Below are 23,632 nucleotides of genomic sequence, written 5' to 3'. Positions count from 1 at the left end.
AGTCAGGGCCAGCAGGCCCAGATAGGCTTCATTATGAGACAGAAAATAAACAGCAATAAAAAATACAATGTGTACAAGGTATATATGGAGTTGTTTTTTTTCTTGTTAATACATCTACTCTGGCAGCAGCAAGAGAATTGCTAACACAGGAATGCTACAATCCACAGTTTACTCTGTGTGTTCCCTGCTGAGGCCACTAGATGGTGACAGTGGATTCAAATCAGAAGACGGACTTGTTCAGGTCATAGTTCTTATGCTGCTTTTTTCTCTTGTGTAATTTTGGTAGTGTGCTATGAATCTTCATCATGCTGGGTTATTCTCCTTCAAGCTTCTGCAGGCTGGGAGTCTTGTTTTTGGAATATCCACAGTTATTTAGGGTGCCATCTAAAATATCTAATCTAAAATATGCAACACATTTTACAGCGCGATGTTGTCACACCTCCATGCTTCACTGTCAGGACCATGCATTCACTGTGGGAGTGCTCCTGACCAAGTTCAAACTAAAAATGACCGACAAACTTGACCCCAAAGAATGTTTTTCCAATTTTCATTGGGCTTCTCCTAATGTTCTTTAACAAAGTTTCATTTTGCAGTTTTGTGCCAAAGCAAGAAGTTTTTTTTTTTTTTTTTCATTCATAGACACTGGCAGCATGCACAGGCCTTCACACTGCCTGAGCTGTCTGAGAAACTGCAATTTCCATCAACGACAAGCCTGAAGTATTTCCCTGCCTTGTTTGTCTGTTCAGAGCTAAATTACACCAAAAGCACACTATCTGTGGCATCATTTTAGGAAGACGACCATTGCGGCTCTGATTAGTGGTCATGTGGTTCACTCTATCTGCTGATTACTGCTCCCATTCTGTTTTGACTGATTTTTACTTTGTCACTGATTTTTCTGTAGCCGTTTTTCTTTTTTTTTTTTGAAGTATCATGATCGAGCCAGAAGACATTTTTAGTCATTCTTTTGTGTAGAACCATGTTGCATATATACACAAAGACACAGCACAAAGGTCCAAAGTTGAAAAAGTTCTGGTGTTCACTGTTTGTAACTATGTTCAGCTGCACAGGTGGGCTCAATTTAGTTCCAGTGATCACAGGTTTACTAACTTGTGTTTCACTTTTGTTGCACTGATTCAAGGGGGTGTATCTGCAGTGGCCTTTTTTCTGTATTATTTTTGATTGTTCATTAGAGGAAACACTCTACTTGTCAAGTTAGAAACAATAAAATTATTGTGTGGTGATTTCTACAATTTTGAATTATTTGTTATTTAAATGATACTGCACAAGTTTCGTCAATAAATCTACAAGGATGGCCGCGTGAATATCAAACTACGGCAAGTGGAACAAACTTAGTTATGTCAGGTCACAGCATGTTTCGATGCACTTAAAGTGTAAACTGTTTTTAAAGTGTTATTTTTTTTGTATATAGCAGGCTTTAAACAATGCTGAGAACAAAGGATGTCAAGCTGTTTTACAATTTGTCCACAGTTCACTTCCTTTCATCATTGTCCTGATCCTCCTCTTGAAAAAGTCTCTCTTTCTGACACAAACAAACAAACGATCTGCACTCTTGTTGAGCTAGGGAGGTATGTTAGCAACATCCATCCATTATCTATACACCGCTTAATCCTCACTGGGGTCGCAGGGGGGTGAACCCTAACCCTAACCCTAACCCAACTGACTTGAGGGGCCACACTTAGATACAGACCACCAAGCACACTCACATTCACATTCACACCTACGGACAATTTAGAATCACCAATTAACCTCAACATGTTTTTGGACTGTGTGGAAGGACACCGGAGAACCTGGAGAGAACCCACTCCACGCAGAAAGATCCCAGTGGCCCCACCGGGACACGAACCGGCAACCTTTTTGCTGCGAGGCAACAGTGCTACCAACTGAGCCACCCTGCAGCCCTGTGTTAACATGTCAGCTGTTTTTATGCCCCTGCACATGTAGTGATATGCAGTGCCTCTGTTGTGCCAGCAGAGGGGAGTGTACAACAAGTAACATATACACAAATACAAAGTAGTTTTCTGCAGTGAAAAAGCTGTTCATTGCAAATCCACAACACTGCGTTTGCCCTTGTTGAAGCTGAGAAGTCATGTTTGACTACTACAGTCACCATGTTTGCAGAAAGGCTATGAATTGGAACCCGCTGCAGTTACTGTTGTTTAAGAATTACATCAGCACACTATCACTCACCTCGTGTTGAATTCTCAGTACTGAGGAGCCAAAGAGGTCTCAGCAAAAACTACCTACTGGTTGTTGTGTGTATTTTCTTGAATACAATGCAGATAGAGTCAAAATCACATGTACAGCAGGGCATCTCGAAACAGGAAAATTCCATTTCTTTTCAGTCTCAACACCAGTGACAAGACATGAAATTATACATAATTGCTGTTGTTTATTGGATGCGATAATGGCACCTTTTAAACCCTATTCTTGCATGACCAAAATTGCTCTGCAATTGCCCCATTCTGACAACATTTGGAAAATCCACACAGCAAACATCTGTCATCGCTTGTTACCAGTGTGACAAATGGAGGCAAGGTGGTGTCAACAAACACAGAAATTCTGGTATTATAAGGAATCCATTCTATATCGTATATAATATGTAAGATGAGAGACAGACACTTAATAGTATTGATGAAATCAACATGTTTACCGGCAGTATTCACTCAGGTCTCTGTTTTTGCAACATTTCCTCTTTTTCCATCTTTTTACCAAGAGCAATGCAAATACAATTTAAGTATCTACATTAAATATCTGCTGCCGCAATGATTCCCTCTTTCCAGCTGCAGTCTGTTTTAGGATACTGTAAGCATATCAAGCAAACTTGGTCTCAGAGGTACAAATGGTGCAGAGATTTTGCGCTTCGTCAAGGGTGAAACAGGACAAAATGACAAAGATGACACACAAAGTATTTCTGTCTTTTCCTAGTAGGAGTCCAATAAATAACCCATGATAACTAATTATAGTAAAGTAGACTTCATATATATATAGAATAGTACACCTACACACTCAACAGGAGATTATTGCTGGGCCCTAGATAAAAAAAAAGACAGTTTCCTTTTACAATAACCTAAGTCAAGAGGGATGGTCAGTGTTTAGAACAAACATCGATATATCTGTGTGTATTTTAGATGTGTGATCTGCTGTGGATTGTTTCTGAGACAGTGTAATGAGCGCTGCTGATTCCGGGTCATGTCGACCAATCTTGAACAAGCTCAATTATCGATGCTGTTCCCGACATCAGGGTTGGGTTTATGTTTCCCTCTTTGAGTCTTTCACTGTTTAGACAGAAGATATCACTTGCAAATAGACACGTCTGGAGGCTAATGACCAGAGGAACACTGACCACATCATTACGATGGATCGCTAATCTTTGATGCACAAGAGAGATAAAGAAGAGGATTTCTACTTGTTATGATGATACCGGGTTAAAAAAAAGAAGTATATATTACTACAGCTTCTGAGAGGAACCAGATAAAGTGAAATCTGATTTTGTAGTGTAAGTACAGGGATAAAATGAACTGATATACCTTAATAATATTAATAATAATGACTCAACAGTCATGATACAAATGAGCCACATCTCTGCAATGCACTCACAACACATACAGTCGTCCTCAAATTTATTCAACAGCTGTCACTGAAATAAGTTGAAATTGACAAAAGTAATAATGAATAAAATTTAATGAAAATCATGATCGTTTCTGAATTGTGGTTCAACAGAAAAACGGAAAAAAAACAAAAAACAACCAACAACAAGCAAGCAAACAAGCATGATGGGACCCACAAACTAATATTTTGTTGAACAACCCTTTGAGCCAATCACTGCAGTCAAGTGTTTTCTGTAACTCTCCATCAGACTTCTGCACCTGTTAACAGGTATCTTGATTTTGACCCACTGCTCATAAGCAAAGAACTCTAATTTGTCCGGGACAGGGTTTTTTTTTTTTTTTGCTAAATATTCTTTTCAACAATTCAAAAGCAATGTCTTATTTCACTAAATTATAGTTTAGTAAATTTTTATTTATTATTACTTTTTTCAGTTTCTAGTTATTTGAGTGACTATTGTGAATTTTGCCTTTTCTTTAATGAAAGGGTTTGAATACATTTGAGGACGACTGTATGTCAAAGTACTGCAGTGTTAGAAAGAAATGGAAAGAAAGTGGTTATAGTTATGTTTTTTTCAAGAAGGGAAAACACAGAAGTACATTTTAAATGTGATCATTTTATTAATTATACTTTGTTTGACAGTACAAAACAAAATCATACAGTCAGAAACACCACAAGGCACAGTACAGCAGCACAGGCGTACGATTTGGGACATAATTAATCCTCCAGTGTGTTACATGTACCATAAGGGGAGAAAACAAGTCATTGCTGAACCTGTTGGAAGGGTTTTGTGGCTTCTGATTGAACGGAAAAAAGGTTTGTGACAAAGCAAAGAAAAAGTTTCTAGAGATTTTCCATGTAATTCTCATCAAGAGAATCCTTAAGGCTAATATATATTTATATATATATATATTTATATTTATATGTATATCGCTATATATACTTGTTGGTCTTGTTATCCAATATCATACAGTACAATACAATACAAGGCTTTCTACATTACATTTACTTACACAGATATATAACTTAAATTACTTGATTTATTACATTACACACGATTCATTTGCAGTTCAATAAAAAGCAGCTTTTTAAAACAGTCTTGAAATACTGAACAAGATTGTGTAAACGGTAAAATTAAAGCTTTATGCTTTCTGGTCATAGCTTCCAAATCACAACCTGAAACTTGGAGGGGAAAAAAAAAACACAAGCTTGGCGCCCTGGCACCAAGATCGATCTGGTACGTAAGTTGACAATCAAGTGGTCTACTGATGAAAAGAAAGAACATCCCTTGGCAAAATATTCTGGTTTGAGGAAGCGATATTTAAATTTCTGAGCTCGTTCTGTTCTTTGGTTGATCAGCGGAGTGGCTGATGGCGTTTTCTGTCAGTGACAACAATTTGAAAGGTCAGGATGAAATGTTTATTCACTTGTTAAAGCGATATGACTCCAGGGCAGCTGTTTTACATGAAAGTTTCATATTTTAGGAACACAGTCACCCATGCGGTTATCATATAAAACACAACAGATGACAGTGTTACAATAAATCAACACTTGCTAACACTACTCAACTGTTTTCGCTGGTCCGTTTCATTTAACTAAAAGCAGAAACATGAGAATGTTTTAATTAATTCTATTACCTTGTACCTTTCTATCATAATACCATGTTTCCTCAGTGTTATAGCTGAATCAGATGATGTTGTGTTCGCTACTAAAGTGAATAAATCCAGCAAATTATTTTGATGTAAACAAAATAGTGTAATTTAGAGGAGTTTTTAACAGTGCTATAAGTTCATAACAGTCTTTAGAAACACCAAATTAATAATCATATTGCCATGATAGGGACTGGGATTCAGTAAAATAAGTGGTATTTAATTTATTTATTTATTATTAAGAGTTTTGATCCAGAATAAGTCTGGAAATAATAATAAAAAATGAACCTATAGCTTTAAATTTACTGTCAAATTTAAAAATGACTTAAAGAAAAGTAGGTATGAGCACAGTTTTATCTTTTTTTTTTCTTCTACCAGTTTCCCACATTGACATCTAGTAAAAGAAAACGAACATTGGATGCATTCTGTGAAGTGTTGAAGGTAACAGCAGGCTGGACACCACATGAACTATTTGACTGAATCCCATTCACCGGCATCAATTAAATAAATGGTAGAGAGGGCCAATGCACAGCTTCACACATCTCACTGGTAAAATTAAAGAACACTACAATTTCCATGGAGTTTTTTTTTATTTTTATTTTCTTGGCACTTTTAAACCTCTCTCATCACCACTCTGATCTATTTAGATGGCTCTCTTCTTCTTCTTCTTCTTCTTCTTCAGAACTTTGCTGTGCATTTACTCATCCACCCAGTGCTCATACTGTCATTCTCTCTCTCTTTCTTTTTCACTCTTTCTCTCTCTGTAGCTCTCACACCACCAACCAGTGATGCAGCTGTGTGAGGGGGGAAAAAGGCAATATGCCAATTAAATAAATCACAGTCTGAATCATAGTGGCTAAATCCCAAGAATACAAAAAGCACATTTATAGAAACCTGCAGAGGTGTAATGATGCTGTACAATTATAATAAAGTAAGATCAAGTCAACACTTACTGTGAACTGCCGAACCTCCCCGTTGTCTACAAGATGATGCTCTGTCTCTGGGGTGATGGCATAAGCCAGTCTCTGTTGAAGGGAGAAGAGCAATTAAAAACCCCTGCCCAGAAAACTTTAGATAAAAGATTAACATTCATACGAGTCATTTTCACCTCATTTTGGCCAAAACTTACATCGCAAAACTTTCCAGGCAGCGTGCAGAGTTTGTAGATGGCGTACAGCGGCACCATGGCCATTGAGGACATGGCCAGACACCAGCCCACCATGTTAGCCCACGGAGGAAACATGTAGGGGCCATAGTTTGGAGGGTTGAACGTGGCAAAGCTCACCACAACCATAAACTATGGAGGGAGAATGTTAGGAATACAAAAACTTGAAAAAAACGATTATATCTTCTTGACAACTAATTAATTCAATGGTTCTTGAAGAAACAGGAAGTTAGCACTTAACCAGCAGAAAAATATGTTGTTGCAAAATCCCCGTTCAAAAGCTGTCAAAATGACCAACATAGTAAAAATAAAGCCACTACATTTCTTAGCCATCCAAAGAAAGATGGCTGTATATAAAAACATACCCAACAACTAGTGGGAAACCTGAGAATCTGACATGTGGACCTGTCGCTGTAGACCAATGGACAAGACTCTTACCTCCAATTTCCTTCATTCTCAGAATCAGAGATTCAGAAGACTTTGTTGGTTCTGTCTATTGTGGATGAGGAGTGTTTCACTTTATGTATCCTGGGAGATATGCTATAAACGTATACCTTCTATGTGTGGAACAGGCCAGAGTGAGAACTACAGGTTCATCTGCAGTCCATTTATGAACTGTTTTTGGTTGTCATTGTTACAGTGCAAAACATGTATTAATCCCATTTCAGTCTCATGTATCCTTTTGTATTACATTTCCCTGGCTATGGTTATGGTTGGTATGACTCTCCACCTTTCCCTGGTTCTGGTTATGGCAAAGGGTTAGTGCGACTCACCAGCAGGAAGCAGGGGCTGACAAACTTCCAGCACAGCCTCCAGTACTTGCCTGGTCGCTGGCCAATCATCTCCTCAATGTCATCACTGAAACGGTCCACTCCTACAACACACAGACATACTCTTTATTATTCCCATGGCATGGCTGAAAAGGTACTAAAGAGGTTAAAAGCACAGTTGGTACTACATATTACATTACAGAGCATGTTTGGAGAACAGTCACTCTCTGGAGAAGTGTGTCGTACCAACACAAGCAGTGTGTTTTCTGGTGTATATGTTCTGTATGCATATGTGTAAATCAAACACGCAGCGGAGACATCCATGAAATACAGGCTACAGTTTAACCATTTGCAGAAACTGACGTCATTCTGCAGAGCCAGCTGTAATAAGCTGCTGCACCATTGTTACCTTACCACGATTCCCCCCTTTATATACCTCTGACTGTACTTTTTTTTTTGTGCCTTCCTGCCTGGGAGGCATGTCTCCCTGCAGAAGAATATATCCAGACTGACGACCAGGTACTCAGCACAGCTCAATGTACTGATGCAGTGGACAGCAGAACGAAAGACCACAGTGGCCAGGGTTCAGAGGTTCCTGTCAGCAGTTATGAGGATGGGGGGGAAAAAAAGGCCCACAAAAGGCCCACTGAAGCCTTAGGCTTGATTTATCTGGATCGCCAAGGTCAGGACCCACCAAAGTGGGGCAATACACCGACCCCACTGCCTGGGGCCTGGTTAGTATTTAGCCCTTTATGCACCTCTCCACAGTCAGGTTCAGTAGACAAGAAACTCAATACGGAAGTTCAGGTCAATCATTCTCCCTGACCTTTAGATTGTTTTTATAATACTTTGTGCCTGCTGGTGTTTCAGAGTGGGGGTCAGCTTTTCACACTCTCTGAAAAGTCAGTTTTCAGGTCTTTAGCTGGCAGTCCTGCAGGTGAAAATACATGCAAAAAATCCACCACAAAGGAATTCATATTTAGCTTGTTCTGTAATTATTTACAGAACCATAAGAGGTCACTAAACAACACATTTGGATTTTATTTCGAGGCCCCAATAAGCCAAAAATAAACAGGTTATTCACGCCTACACAACGAAAGTGTTTCCTCCATGTTGTGCACATAGAGGGCTGGAAAAGTACATTAGAAACCACCCTAGATACTTGTCATTCACTTCAGGAAGCTCTTGCATCTTAAATGAACTGATAACGTATAGAGACATGGTGTGTTGAGAGAATTTAACCTGCTGTTGGTGGCGAAACTATGTCAAATGGAGTGCCATGAAAATCTGGTCGTCTGGAGAAAAATTGACAAGGCCACCCCCACTGTCAACAATCTACAATCTAGCTATTGACTCCTGCCCATGACAAATGGGAATTGCCTGTTCCCCAGCTGCAATTTTCTTTGTGTGTTGCCTCACCGCTGCTCAGTGAACACAGACGCAACACTGGCAAATTTTGGGTTCATTTATCCATCTTATGAGCACCACAGCTGCAGTATATCCTCATGCCTTAACAATACATGCACAAAGAGGCCAAAACCATTAGTAGGAAGAGACCTTCTAGCTGCAGCATTCTTACATTTAATAGAACTGTGTTGCATCGAGGCACAGAACACCTTTACCATCTGATTTCTCATCAAGCCTCTAATAAAGCATCAGCTTTTCTGGCCATGAAAAAAAAAAAAAAATCATCTGTTTTTCCCTCCTCTTTCCTTCACTCCATCCATTCTCACCGTAGAACCATGCAATGCCGATGGCTTCAATAAGCACTCCAAAGAGAATCGATGTTCCTGCCGCAAAGTGGTCGAGCAAAGTAAACACATACATGCCTCCCTAGAGGAGAAAGAAAGAGAGAAAAAATAATGAATTTAAGAATGATCACATATGTTACCGTTAGACTGGAAAGAGAAATTCATTATTCAGTTAATTGCATGTTCAGATACTTGCCATCCTCCAGAGATGGTGAAAATTACATTTGTGTGTGTGGAATCATCACCAGTTTAACCACAGTGCATGGATGAACGTCAACCGGCACACAAACAAGATCAGCGTGTCACGCAACTTACATTTGTGACACAGAAGAGCGATATGAGAAAGGTGGCGACGACGATGAAGAGGGTGAAGAGCTCTCTGTGCTTGTGGAGGAATTTGAATTCGTCAATTAACCCTGTGATCACCGACTCCATCCCTCCCATCTACAACAGAAAGCACAAGAGGTAGAAGAGAAGACAAAGAGAGACCGTCGAGCTGCAGATTCTCAATGACCAAAAATCCAAGAATGAAAATGTTGCATTGAATGAACGTCTGAACGGAATTCCGCCGTTTCATTTCAACGTTTTACGATAAAAAACTAAAATATCCACAAATATTGTAAGAGCTCACAGTAAATCTGACCCCAAATAAGAAAAAGGTGCATGTTTATCTGGCGGAAATAAGTGTTGTAAACGTGGGGTTGTGTGTGTGTGGGTGTACACTCACAGCACTGTCAATGCCCAGTGTCAACAGCATGATGAAGAAGATAACCGCCCACACTGATGAACCGGGCAATGTTGCAATGGCTTCTGGGTAAATAACAAACACCAACCCAGCACCTACAGGACACACAAATGCAAGCGAGTGTTTAGTGTATTCCCTGTGGAAGCAGCATCCAAGATAGGCTGTTAAAATGCAAAATAATTAGAGCAGAGTAAATATAACTAAAAATATCCCAGTTGTTTACCCAAAATTAATGCTTTCTTATTTGACACAGCAGGTTGCTGACATGTGAGGAGAAGCTAAGTTAGACTCACAATCAAACAAACCGATTAGATCAAAAGTGCAAAATCCATTGGCTTCCCACAGTAACTGAAGTAAATGGATGTTTTAACAGAACACACAGTAGGGTGTTTTTCACATTAAGCGACAGATTGATCTCCGTATAAAACCATACCGTCTCTGGCAACTTTGTCTAGAGCCACGTTGTGCTTGTAGGACATGTAGCCAAGGAAGGAGAAGACCACGAAGCCGGAGAAGAAACTGGTCAAAGAGTTGATGGAGCTGGTGATGATGGCATCTCTGGATTAATAAAACAATAGCCCATATTAGAGAATTTGAAAAATTCAACAGGTTGTTGTCAGTCATCAGCCATCACACAGTCAATATCGACATAGCTGACCAGATCGATTAAAGATTATGAAAGGAATGGGTCAAGGCCTTTTTTTCATGATTGCTTTACCTGCTGCAACGAGTCTGGGAGGCAAAATAGTTTAGATAACCTTCATTGATTTTATGGATTCTCAATATAATAATAATCTCAATATTTTATGTTAGGTGACAGAGTGGAGAGTTGTCCATCAGTATTCTGTTGGGATGAGTTTTAATCACTTGTTTAAAAAAAGAAAAAGAAAAAGAAATCATACTTGTCATAAAATGTTCTACAAAAACAGCTCAAGGAGGAATCCTTGAGGTGAACTGTGCCCTGTGTCCGTTACCAGTAACATTAAAAAAAATAAAATAAAAAAAGGCAAAAGAGGAGATAAAAGCCTGCTGAGGGATGCTGATGATTTTCAAAGAGTGCGACAGTGTTGATTGGCGTTCTGGCTGTCTGTTGCACAGCGTGGTGTCAAAGACAAAGAGGGTTTCAAGGAGCTTCAAAGGTTATTGTAATTCACCTGCTCGTGTTGCACGTGTGTTTGTAGAGGCAACTTCCCATCCACTGTTTGCCTCTGTGATATCCCCACCTGCCTCTCCCTCCCCACCCCACCCCACCCCACGCCGGGTGTCTTTACCTGTAGCAGTTGTTGCCAAATTTGTTGTAGCTGGAAAAGGCAATTAGCACACCAAACCCCACTCCCAGCGAGAAACAGATCTGCGTTGCTGCCTCGATCCAGACCTGGGGAGCGACAGAACAAGCACACTTGTGTGAAGCGGCAAACAAAAGGCACAGGAGAGGAAAAAAGCCATTATTAGAGATAATTGCAGGAAACTCATTCAACAGCAGTAGATGAAAGACGCTTGTGAATACGGGGGGTAATTTTGCAAATTACTGCTCCATGCATCTATCTAATCTAATTCTCCAATTGCTCCCGTGCATCTCTCGATCTCTGTCCTTCTTGCTTTCTCTATCGTTCTCCATAACTGAACGCTTTGGTCTCGAGTGCCTCATTGCAGACTGTCAAGGTAAATAAGACGTTTCACAGATAAGGAAAATGTCGTACATGGGTTACACAATCAGTTTTCTCACATTTTTTAATGCCTTGAATAAAAAGCTTTCTAAATTAACATTGAAAGTGAACGGTGCAAACTGATGATACAGCAAACTGACATCTCTCACATGTTATGCATTAATGCAAAGTATTCAGGAATAATTCCACATTCAGACTTTGGTCATTCAGTTTGAAGGTTTTTTTTTTTTTACTTTTATTGATATTTCAGCTGTCTCCTCCTCTTCTTGAGTTTCTACTATTTGTTCTGGGGTCACTCTTGTTGGGGTGTTGGATGATCTTTGCAAAACCATGATCACACCTTAACAACAGTGTTTTATGCAGATTGCAATTATAAAATACTTGTGAGTGAACAGCTTTAGAGTTATTCATGCAATTCTGAAGATGTTATTATTCACACATATCCTTTAACCAGTGATCCACATCCTTTAACCTCTTAAGACCTCTTGTCTGAAATGCATTTTTTAAAGATGATTCTTTTTTTTAAAGTTTTACATATATATAAAATTAAAAAATAAGTAAGAGTAATAAAATTAAAAATATATATATATGAATAGAAAATGAAGTACTGTGGTACTATAACCCAAAATGTGATGTTGATGCATGTGGACGCCAGGTCTTAAGAGATTAAAGTGTGCTTTCTAACACTGTATATGCTGATTTGTCATTAGTAGCAATTTTTTTTTGGTTTTTTTTAAAGTTATTTTTTGGCCTTTGTGCCTTTATTTGACAGTGAAGTTAAAAGAGAGACAGGAAAGTGGGGGAGAAGAATGGGGGACGGACCTGCAGAAAAAGGGCCATGAGCAGGATTCGAACTCATGACCTACACATCAGTGACTATAGCCCCTATACCTGGGATGCCAGCTCGACCAGGTGAGCTATAGCAGCGCCATTTGTCAGCAATTTAAAAACAAAACAAAACAAAAACTCTAATGTAGGCCTTATAACTTCTTCTATATCAGTGTCTAGTATGTAATTTGCACAGGTCACTATGCAGTGCCATGCTGCACCACTGGCATTTTACTTTGCAAATGACATAATCAGCCAAATATGTTTCTCTCCAGAGCTTCTCCACTTTTTCTGTTCTCAGGTTTCTTTGCATGTGAAGTGCTAATGTTTGCTAAAGAAAATCAAACTAAAACTCTAAATGTCAGAGCATTCCTTGCCTTTCAAGTAATGTTTTGCCTCCCATATCACATCTTCTTCTTCTTCTTCTTCCCCTGGACCCCCCACCACTCTCACTTCCCTTGTATCCTCCCCTCTCTTCTTGTTTTCACTCACCTTGGCGTCACAGAGTCGTAGGAAGTCCACGGAGAGGTAGGCCTTAATGCCATCGATGGCTCCGGGCAGAGTGACTCCGCGGAGCAGCAGCACAGTCAAGACCACATAGGGCATGGTGGCTGTGATCCACACAACCTGAAAGAGTCACACGAGGTGCACAGACACACACAGACACGCACAGACACACACAGACACACACAGACACACACCGGCACACGCATACAGAATACGAGCACATTTGGGCAGAAGAAAGAAGGGAACACAAAGGTGTGCACACATGCATACAAGCAAGTTAGTGGGACAATGCAGGGATTGTAAAAGCGTTGGAAAATTGGTGAGGGATGATAGTAGGTAACTGATTTTTAACACAAAACATGACTAATGTGTCGTGGGCTACCTTGCCAGAGGTCTTGACCCCCTTCCAGAGACTAAAGTAGAGCAGAACGATCACCACAGCGAGACAAGAAGTCAACTGCCAGCGTGGACGACCCAGGTCATCAATTCCGTGACTGTCCTGAATGTGCAGCACTGCTCGCCTAAATGGAAAGAATATTCAGGTTAGAAACGTGGCCCCTCCTGTGCAACAATTGCAGTACATCGACAGTATTGTATTTAGCACATTCAGACAACTACCTTGGTAGAGGCCTGAGAGTAAAAGCTGCAGTTCAGTAACAGTGTGAACACAAATCTCAGAGTCCTAAAAGCTGTTTATAATGACACCACTGCATTATATGTACAGTTTTGCCATTATGCTGTGCTTTAATAAAAGGGCAAAATACTGATCAATCATGACCTACAAGAACCAAAGAAAGTGTTGCCAACAAGTGAACTAGGAAGGAATACAACTATGATGACACAAAGCCCACAATCCCATAATGATTTGAAAGTTTTGAAAACCCCAACCTACGGGACTTAAAAATTAAACCAACATACAAGTGATAAAAACTGTAGTTCCTCGAATGGCCACTTGAGGCTAACTCCAATTGCGAGTTAATCCCAACTGACCCCAATGTTAAAATGTCCAACTTTACAGCAGAAATAAACATATTTAGAGCCTGATGCCAAAAAAGCTTTTGGTCTCTATAACTAATTTCTCCATTCATGACAACTATACAGGGCATGGATTTTAATACAACTCACCCATTTAAGATGCATCAAAACTTAAAATTATGCATCATTATGAGGTGTGACCCTGATTCAACATTAATGATAGTTGGATTTTTTTGTTTAAATTCTAGCAAACAATGATGGCCACACTTAGAGCATGATGCCTAGCAACAACAGAGATCTATGTGATTTGATGTGGATTGTGAAATCCTTTATAAAACTGGCTGGGAAATCAGTTCTGGTAAAGAAAACCCCAGACAGACGCAACATCAACTGCCTGTACATATGTTGCAAATGCTGCAAAACTTTGCACTGCAGTAAATGAGAACATGTCAAAGATCGTGACAGGAAAACTGTACCAGCTGAAAAAGCTAACAGATTTCAAAGTATACTTTTACATTGCATCCTGTGTAACTGATGTGACATCTGACACCTTGACTCAGATAATTTCAGAGGGAGTCAAGCAGATGAGACTAAATAAGATCAGCCGACGCTCAAATGATGTGGTCAAATTGTCTGCAGGTGGTTCGGTGTAAATAGCACGCTGCCATTTTAGCTAACATGGATGAAATATCTCAACTGTCAAAACAGAACAACCCCTCACTTGTTGAAATAGAAGACACCTGGTCGGTCTCATAGAGAGGGAGACAGCATCAGCTGCTGTAAGTGGAGCCAAAGTCTGGTTTCATTGTGAAGAAAAAATACTTGATGTTGAGATCTGATGAAAGTTTGGCTTTTGTGTTAGTTTGAAAATGAGAAGTTATTACTAAATCTAGATGGGATAAGACATGCAACTATTGCGTTACACCAAACTTGTTTCGTGTGCGCTACCTGCAGTACCTACCTCCTTGCTACACGTAAAAGCTTTCAACTTTTACCTGAAATGGTGGTTAAGTTAGAGCCTGAGGATCAGGTCGACTTACTCGAAATACTCATGAGCAGGGGTGGCTTTGTAGAAGTCAGTGACTGAGCTGTTGTCAGCCCAGTCGGAGCAGTTGGGACTGTTCCACGTGTTGTTGCAGTGGACCCAGGGCAGCTCGCTGGTGAACGAGGAGAAGAGGTAGAACAGCGCCCAGGAGATGATGACGTTATAGTAGAAACCAACGTAGAGGGAGATGAGGATCACCGTGAAGCCTACACCTGTTAGGAGAACACAGATTATTCATTTTATAGACCTCCACGTCTGCAATGTCTGTCCACTGGTAAATAAATAAGTAGATTTAATTTAGTGCTAAACTTCACTACATTTTTGACATACCTGTACTTTGAATATTTCCATCTTCTACTACTTTATGCTTCTGTTATGGGGAAAATATTGCATCTTTCACTCCACTACATTCATTTGATGGCTGCGTAAACTGTTTAAGTCTGTTCCTTAAAGGAAGAATCACTCAATATATCATAAAAACAGAAAAATATCAGAGAATCCTCCTCACGCTCCATATTAAAGAAACCAAATAGGACACATCTTTTCAATACTGCCTACAACTCTTAATCCCTCTTTCTCTATGCTCCTTTTTCCAATGCATTTTTTTTTGCATTCTTGCCTCCTTTGTAAAGTGTCTTTGAATGTCTCAAAAGGTGCTACAAGTATTATGTTTTTCTTTTTCTTCTTCAGTCAGTCATCTCGTGACCAATCAGATTCATCTTGTGGCTCAATGATGGGGCGTTGAATGTATAGCTTGAGTACATACTGTTGTGTTGATACGTTGGTACATGAGCTGAAGATTTCCATGTTGGGACATTTGCCTCAAAATGCTAACAAAGCAGCACAAAAACTGTATTGTATGTCATATTTTAGCAAATATTAACTGAATAGGAAACGGTTTATTGTTCTACGTTGTCAACCAAACCTTTAACTTCTCTTGAATTGTGACCAGTCACTTTGTTTTTTACACATTTTAATGAAACATGCACCCTTCAGCAGATTTTATCATGAACTGAATGATATCGACACTTGATGTAGATTGTTTTTTTTTACACAATGCCCTTATTTGCCTTGTCCTAATTTTCCCTAACATTTCTTTTTATGACTAGGAGCTATTGTAATCAGGAGAATCTTCTACTGAGGTTCAAACTTTCTCGCTGCAGATGTCGTCACCAAAGCACAATCTCTCACGTTAGACAGCAGCCAGCGATGTACATCTGCGGTTTCAAAGAAAAACTCTTCATGCCTTAATTATCAACACATCTACCCTTTCCATAAATCTGAAACACTGTCCACTCTTCTAAGAAGGCGTTTAATTGTTAACCTTTGCCGAGAAGCATGACCACAACTGTGCCTTATTGATTTCTTTGTAAAGTGGATGTGATATTTGTCCAGCAAACGATGCCTCTTATTAGCGCCGCATGTGGCCATGCTATCTCTCCACGTCTCCCCATCTCGGCCCTTTTCTTCAGATGCATTGATCCTGAGAGGAAACCAGCTTGTTGATCAGAATAATTACTGTCAATACGGGCATGTGTATGTGTATTTGAATAATTACTGTTATCCCCCCGCTGAGAGACAGAGAGAGAGTGAAGTGTGTGATTAGAGCGTCAACGTACTCAGTGTGGTTTCTGACAGACGGCACAGAGGAGGCACATCCAGAAACACATGGAGCGACACGTGTGCACTGTGGGCCACCTTCAGACCAACAAGGACATCATTTCACACGAGACGGAGCTATGGCTTCATACTGTGAAGCAACAGATGGTCTGCCAGTATCAGCGGCATCTGATGTCTGATGCAACTTCTAATTCACAGTTAAGTGGATTTATAGGAAACTATATGAGGCGAGAGCAGGCTACGTAGTGCAGAGACGGTTGGAAACACACAAACCAGGGCTTGTAAAGTTTGTAAAAAAAAAAGCATAAAAAGTTGAACGGAGCAAAGCGTATTATTATATTTTCAACCTTTGCTCAGAAACATGAATTGGTCTTAATGTTTGTTTCTCCTTCGGATGGCATTCCCCCTGATCTGCGCTTTGCTTAACGATGTGTTGAAAAGCACCCTGACAGAAGGATTTGGACGCTCAGGACAAGAGTCTAAAAGCCCAATTTTCATTTGCTTTCCATCTGAGTGCCAACAGAACCTGATGTTCTGCCGGAGGATAAACAATAGCCTGTCGCTGCTCAACACACAGACAGGCAGACAAAAGAGACTGGCATGTGGACAGGCAGGCATGTGGGCAGACAGAAGGACATGTAGGCACTGAAGGGGGTATATTATCAGACAGAAAGACACGTAGGCAGATGGACATACGGGAAAAGAATGTGACTTTTACTATGACAGTGATACACATGCATGAGAACAGGAAAGTGTCAAGAAAGTCCAGCGTCTCTCTGGACATCTACATATATCCTACGATGCTTCCTACCTTTAAATATGGGACATATCTTCCAGACGCCAGCTGCCCCTTCTCTGTTGTACTGTCCCAGAGCCAGTTCCATGTAGAAGAGAGGCATTCCTGCTATCACCATGAAGAACAGGTACGGTACCAGGAATGCACCTGCACACACACACACACACACACAAACATCAAACACATATCTCCGAGGTATCGCACTTAACAGATATTGGTTTCATATGCAATTTTCAAGCCAGGCATTTTATTTAGATATTATGCTTATTATGCAATTATTCTTAAGCCTAATGAAAATCTACATCTTTTATTAAATCGTTATAGAACATAAGAAATGGAGCCCACTGAGCATAAACTTCATGTCATTACAAGTCGAGGTTGATCTGTTTCAGTAAAACTGGCCAGTTCCTTTTTCAACATCTGGCATGACAACCTGTGCAGGGCTGAGAAAGACACCAGGAACCTGTTTACAATAGGTTACACATATTTGTGATAATGTATGGTACAGGCGCAGTGCAGGGGACGGAAAATATTACGGGTTAGTGGATAGTTCTTATGGTTTAGTAGAAAGAAAATGTTGAGGAAAAAAGAAAGAACTCAGAGAGGATTCTATAGAGGAAAAAAAAAGAAAAAGAAAGAAAAGCTTGGGCCGACCGCCTCAAATGAAACTTCAGAATATTTCCTTACATACAGGTTGGATTGTGGGACATACAGCGTAGCCTCACCAGAGCCACGACCGCAGCCGCAGTATCATTTACAGCTCTTAAACATAATGAGAGCTCTATGTTAAACAGCCGTAATTAGTGACACTGATTGTTAGAGCTAATCTATTCGGAACAGCTGTGGTGGTTTTTCCCCCCCATTTTGATCTCTGCAAAGGGTTAGAAAAAAAACCCACAAACACAGCCGTCATACACAAAGATCTGAATCACACATGCAAACACACACACACACACACACACACACACACACCTGGCTGCATGTGTAAAGAGTGTGCATGTGGGTATAGTAAATGCACAGGAAAACAGTTTACTAAGGTCATCTGTGTATAAATTTGCTTTTATTTATTTCTCTCTTTTTTTTCCCCTTTGAACACGATCAATGAGTTTATTCTACACACACAGCTTCCTTCCCCCACTCTTCTTCTCACCTCCTCCATTCTTGTAGCAGAGGTAAGGGAATCTCCAGACATTAGCCAGGTCCACGGCGAATCCGATCACAGACAGGAGGAAGTCGATTTTCTTGCCCCAGGTCTCCCTCTCCTCCTCCCCGCTGGGGTGAGTCTGGGTCTGGGTTGGAGCCACCAAGGTGGTGGAGGTGAACTGAACCCCGTTCTGCTCCTTCACTAGGATCAGCTCCACCTGAAGGGTCATCAAGTTTATAATCCATCACGTGGCAATGTAGGGCTCAGAAGGTAGTTTCAAATAAATAGTATAACAACAAGCTCAAAACACATTCCTACAACTGATGTACTTTAAAAGTTACGTTTTTATTTTAAAGCCACATCCCACACATGACAGAAAGTGACCTGCACTTCATGCATCAGCTAAAGCTCTTTACTAGGTCCTTCATACTGTACAATAAGTGCATGTGAAGGGTAAACAAATATTTCTGTTTTTGAGTCTATTTACAGTTAAAACAGTAAATTAAATTGAGTCTGACTGTTAAGAAGCTGGCACCACGCAGTGATTCAATAAGGTTTTCTTCATCAAGCTGACCCATGAATCCACTACATGTGTCTCAGATCCACACTCACCTCTTTGGGACCCATGGTGTTGGAGGCGGGCTTTTCGGGGGCTACAACTGAGGACATCACGCCGACAGGGACCCTCTCTGTCAGCATGAAGGGCTGCTCAGCCTTTGGTGGTGAAGAGCCTGCAGAAGAGGACAGGCGAAGCTGCAGAATCTTGAGTGCAAAATTTGACGGAAAATATTGGATGGGGAACTTTATTATTCCTTTAATGGGAAATTAGAAATTAAAAAAATGCATCAAGGAGGACTCAGTGCAACACTACGACAAAAAATAGGCAACAGTAACTGAAAATAATACCTTTTGAAGGCTTAAGCTATTAAGAGAAATAAAAAATAATCTAGGTAATTACCAATCAATGTTTTAACATGTTTGTGATGGCAAATACGTCACAAGTAGGGTTCAAAAACTATTTTCAAGCTTCAAAGTTATATAAAGAATGAGCTCAGTGAGAGTGGAAAAATAGCAATAAAGAGCGATGAGATCCAGACTGAGGGAACAACATGGGACGAGGGAGCATCTCTACAAGGTCGTCACTGCCCGCTCATTTCATTTCACACTTGTTGATCGCCATTTTGCCTACAGGTTTGGCCCGTCTTCTACGCACACACAATGTGTTGTACACCAAATTTAATTCTGATTACAGTTCATTCTTGTTTCACAAACTTAGTTTTCTTTTTTATTAGAAAAGGTATCAATGAGGCCTTGAGTTGTTGTTTAATTCTTATTTTCTTTTTTTTCTCCTTAAAAAATATGTTTTCAAAAATGGAATCATGTCATTTCATTTAAACCTTCAACATTGCATGGTTAAAAAATGTAGTTATTTAATCTTTAAATTTTCTGTCAAATGACAACTAAAAAAAAAAAAAATGTAACAAAAGAAGAAACATTCTTTCAGAAAATGAAACACTCACCTTTAATGGCAAATGAAAGCTCCTCCGGGTGTCACTTTGGACGATTTAATTCCAGTGCTGATGCTTTTCAGTTTCTGAACTGATGCTGACCATATTTATGCAGACCTTTGGCGATAAGTTAGCAAAGCAAAGATGCTGAGCACAAAGGTGAAGAGAAAAAGACAGAGATAGAGTCACAGTAGGACAGGAGATGAGGATGAAGAAAAAGATGAGAGAAACTGGCGCTCTGTGCCGAGTTGTATGAAGCCCTCCTACCCTCCTTGGCGGGAATGACGGACACACACAGACCAGAGCAGCCGGTGGTCTCGTATGGAGATCTGTCTGTGGGACCACTGTTGAAATATGGGAAACAATCACCAACACTCCCCCCCATCACCGTCACACTCCTCCCTCCCTCCTCACCCAAGCTTCGTCTGTTCCTCCCCCCTCTCTCACCCATCACTGCTTTTCTTTTTTCCTCACCTGATCTAAGATTTTTTTTCCTGGAAGACTGTATTATTGAAATTGTGTGGGGTAAAAACTAAAGATTCAGGATGCTTCTATTATGCGTGTATCTTTGTATTTTCTCTTGTTTTTGTATAATTTAAAAAAGAAAGCAAAATTTTATGACTGATAATAAGCATTTAACTGATTTGATGATTCCTTTTGTTTTTGGTTTCATAATTGATTTGAGTGCAGAGCTTTCTTCTCCTTCCATTCTACAATTAAACTTGGGGCAATAGTGTGGCAGTTACGGTTAAATCTGTCGACACACTTTCTTGCTTTTATGCTCGAGTGACTCATCTGAACAATAGCAGAGTTGTCAGCATTCTAAAGCAAAATAAATAATCAAAAGGATTAATGTGATGTATATATCTTCCTCCAATAAATGGTGGCAAAGAAAGATGGGATAACTGTTTCATATTTTCAGCTGAATGAGCAACAGAAGTAAAATAAAACCAGCATCAGGTTTTATTATTATTTGGATTGCTTGAAATTGATTGACAGGAATCTGACAACATTAACAAATAAATAAAAAATCAAACATTCATGAAAATAAATTGCAGTTTTTTGATTCAAGTCCATTTCTATAGCACCAAGTGGAAACACATGTAATCTAAGGGAGCTTTACAAAGTAAGGTCAAGACCCTCAGAGCCAAAAATCCCCCCCGCCCCTCCTTGAGGAAGCTCCTGGAGACAGCGAGGAGGGAAAACAGCGCTCTGCCTCAACCACAGAGAAAAGATGAGCAGTCAGAAACAATGTGACGAAGCAGGTTGGTGGAGTCAGTAACCACAAATCATGCAGCTCCGAAGCCAAAAATATCCCCAGAAAGAAAGAGAACAAAGTCCAAACTATGCGACAGGAGAGAGGAGACACAAGGTTAATGACGTGCAATAGTGGCATATAAATATAAATGAAGGTTAATTCTTGTGCGTGTAAAGTCTGTCCTTGTTGCTCAACATGAAACCGGTTGCCCTTCTTTTTCTTTTTTTTTTCCTCTCTTCGTGTTCCGCCCCTAAACAGACCCCGGTGACCCACCCACCCCGCCACGGCACAAATCTCATTACCTGTAATGTCCAACGGCCTAAACACAATCAGTCCTGACACCCAGACCTCTCCCATTTCAAACTCAGCCAAAACAGGTCCAGGGCACCAAATAACACAATCAGCCCGCTCCCCACGGACAGATTTATGGCCTTCATGTCCAGAATGACAGCTTGTTGTTTGCAAGCCAATCACAGTGATCAATTGGCCACTAATCCCCAACTCCGCTGCCACCGCCACACACACACACACACACACACCTTTGAAGTGCAATCATCCATCAAGCCTCAGGCCTCATATCAGAAAATGTTGGGTCGATGTAAGCCGTGCAGGAATTATGAGGTTTCCGATGGAGCTTGGACAACGATGAGTCGAACATAATCGAGTGTCTTGTTTTCATAAATGCAACAGCTGAGACCCGGAGAGGAGCAGGGTGTGTGTGGAAGCAGGAGGGGGAAGAGCCGGAGATGGGTGGAGGAAAGAATAGCAGAGAGGGAAATGAAAGGCAAAAAAAAAGATGCTTTAAGTAATGTGAACAATACTCTGTAAGCCACCCTGCCCTGGCAAAGAAACACACACACAACACTAAAAGCTTACCCTGAAAATGTCTTTTTTCCATTCTAATGAGTTCTCTTCTGCTTTGTTCAAGCTGTTACATCTGGATGCTAAAAAGGCACAAAAGACACTTTGAGTGGGAGTGTAGAACCACAAGCTTTCCCTCCGCTTGTCTTGTTTCGTCTGAGAACTGTCTGCTTACTCCTGCAGGAAGAAAAAAAGAAAAAAACAACACAAAAGAAGAATGAGGACAAATTCTTCATCTACTGAGTCATGGCCATAACCAGTGATTTCAGACAATTAGAACTTAGCCCCCCCAAAACGCAGACCACCATTTTACCTGCTGAGCAACGCGGCGGGGACTCCTGACAAAGTCTCATTCACTAATAAACCATGTCGTGTTTAATAAGATCGGCGAGAGAGAATAGCTGTTGATTAAAAGAAAACATTTCATTAGCAAGTGCTCACTTTAATCGCTCACCGACGAAAACGCCAAGAGCACTCCGTTTCCAGTTGCATACCCAGGATGAGAGAAGCCAAAGGCCCTGCCAGACACAACTGAGTGAAGAGTCAACAGCTCTGTGAGGCACGATGCCAACACAAAGCTGAACACAAAGCACTAGCATTGGATGGGAAAGCCAGTCAAAAATCAAAGGATTGGACACTTCACTTCCAGAGGACAACTTTTTGGAGCATCCAAGTTGCAACAATGAGACACATCATTTAAAACCACCATTAATACTCATGGAGCAAGAAGAAATGTCAAGGGATTGCTCGCATCATTACAACTGAAGAGTTATATTTGCAAAAACATAACTCCATTTTTGTAGATTTTCAGAAAACGTTTTTGTTGTTGCAGTTTGCTTGAGATAATATCAATCAAACTGAAGTTGAGTGGATTTGACTCAGCAGAAATGACATGACAAAAATAGAGATAACTTATATTGTCAAAGGTAGAAGATGGAGAAGTGGGTTTTCTGAAGGTTTGTGAAAATGGAGTTATCTGTTTTTTTGCAAATTAACTCTTCCAATTCATCCTCTTGGGCATGTTTGTACAAAGTTTCATGACAAACCCACCGAAAGCTGTTGAGCTATTTCAGTCTGGGCTGAAGTGGTGAACATCTGGAGAACCGTGCAGTGAAGTCACTCAGATGTCTTTCAATACAGCTTCAGTGAAAGTTACCACAAACTACTGTGTCAGTGCAAATCACTCCATCAGCGTCATAAAAACATGCTTTGATAATAATGAACTAAAGAAAGAGCCACATCATGTATTACTGACACTCCATTTAAAGTGTATAGTGTGTAGTCCAGCTGTCCCTTTGTGTAGTACACATAATAAAGCTGATGTGATGCTCGGTGCTCCGAGGTGACCTCAGAGGGACTGCATGTTCTCTACGTGACCTCAAGAGGGAGACACTGATGCAATAATCCAGCAGCTGAGGACAGGAATTTGTTTACTGTCGGCATATGGAGGATTCAGTGAGGCTGTGAACTGCCCAAATTGATGTCGCAACTCCTCATTTCTTCAGACATTTAGCTTTGGAGCTCAAAACTGACGAACCCCTTAGTTTATAAAAATCACTGCGGTATCTGTGATTAATGTATGATATGGATTTTTAGTCATTTGGCAGACTATCAGTCAGTACATGAACTGCTACACCAACTCCTTCGACCACATTCTCACTTATAATCTACTTCTATGCATCCATCATTCAGTCAAACACAACTACTCCAACTACA

At 40.3% G+C, this 23,632-nt stretch overlaps 1 protein-coding gene across 1 annotated transcript; it reads right to left on the bottom strand.

Annotated features, from left to right (window-relative positions):
- Positions 1-5,874: 5,874 nt before the first annotated feature.
- Positions 5,875-18,988, bottom strand: slc6a3 (solute carrier family 6 member 3). The gene is made up of 15 exons (XM_008286189.1): positions 18,902-18,988; positions 18,296-18,506; positions 17,161-17,292; positions 14,725-14,941; positions 13,092-13,230; positions 12,695-12,829; positions 10,979-11,082; positions 10,141-10,265; positions 9,690-9,802; positions 9,278-9,406; positions 8,945-9,044; positions 7,215-7,315; positions 6,406-6,573; positions 6,230-6,301; positions 5,875-6,070 (listed from the first exon to the last, which is right to left on the bottom strand). The coding sequence occupies exons 1-15, from the start codon at positions 18,986-18,988 to the stop codon at positions 6,047-6,049; spliced, it is 1,857 nt and encodes a 618-aa protein (XP_008284411.1). The 3' UTR covers positions 5,875-6,046.
- Positions 18,989-23,632: the final 4,644 nt, after the last annotated feature.

This window comes from Stegastes partitus, unplaced genomic scaffold, assembly GCF_000690725.1.
Source record: "Stegastes partitus isolate 25-593 unplaced genomic scaffold, Stegastes_partitus-1.0.2 Scaffold440, whole genome shotgun sequence".
NCBI classification, from domain to species: Eukaryota; Metazoa; Chordata; class Actinopteri; family Pomacentridae; genus Stegastes; species Stegastes partitus.
Note: the sequence above shows the minus strand (reverse complement) of the source record. Positions and strands in the feature narration are given on the sequence as shown.

What these genes read in the sequence shown, in the direction of transcription:
- slc6a3 (XM_008286189.1), bottom strand. Translation starts at nt 18,988, where the DNA reads ATGCTGACAGAGAGGGTCCCTGTCGGCGTGATGTCCTCAGTTGTAGCC. An exon ending in GGGTCAAGACCTCTGGCAAG is followed by an intron (nt 12,830 to 13,091) that starts GTAGCCCACGAC and finishes TGACTCTTTCAG; the next exon opens with GTTGTGTGGATCACAGCCAC. An exon ending in CGCTCTTCTGTGTCACAAAT is followed by an intron (nt 9,045 to 9,277) that starts GTAAGTTGCGTG and finishes TTTCTCCTCTAG; the next exon opens with GGAGGCATGTATGTGTTTAC.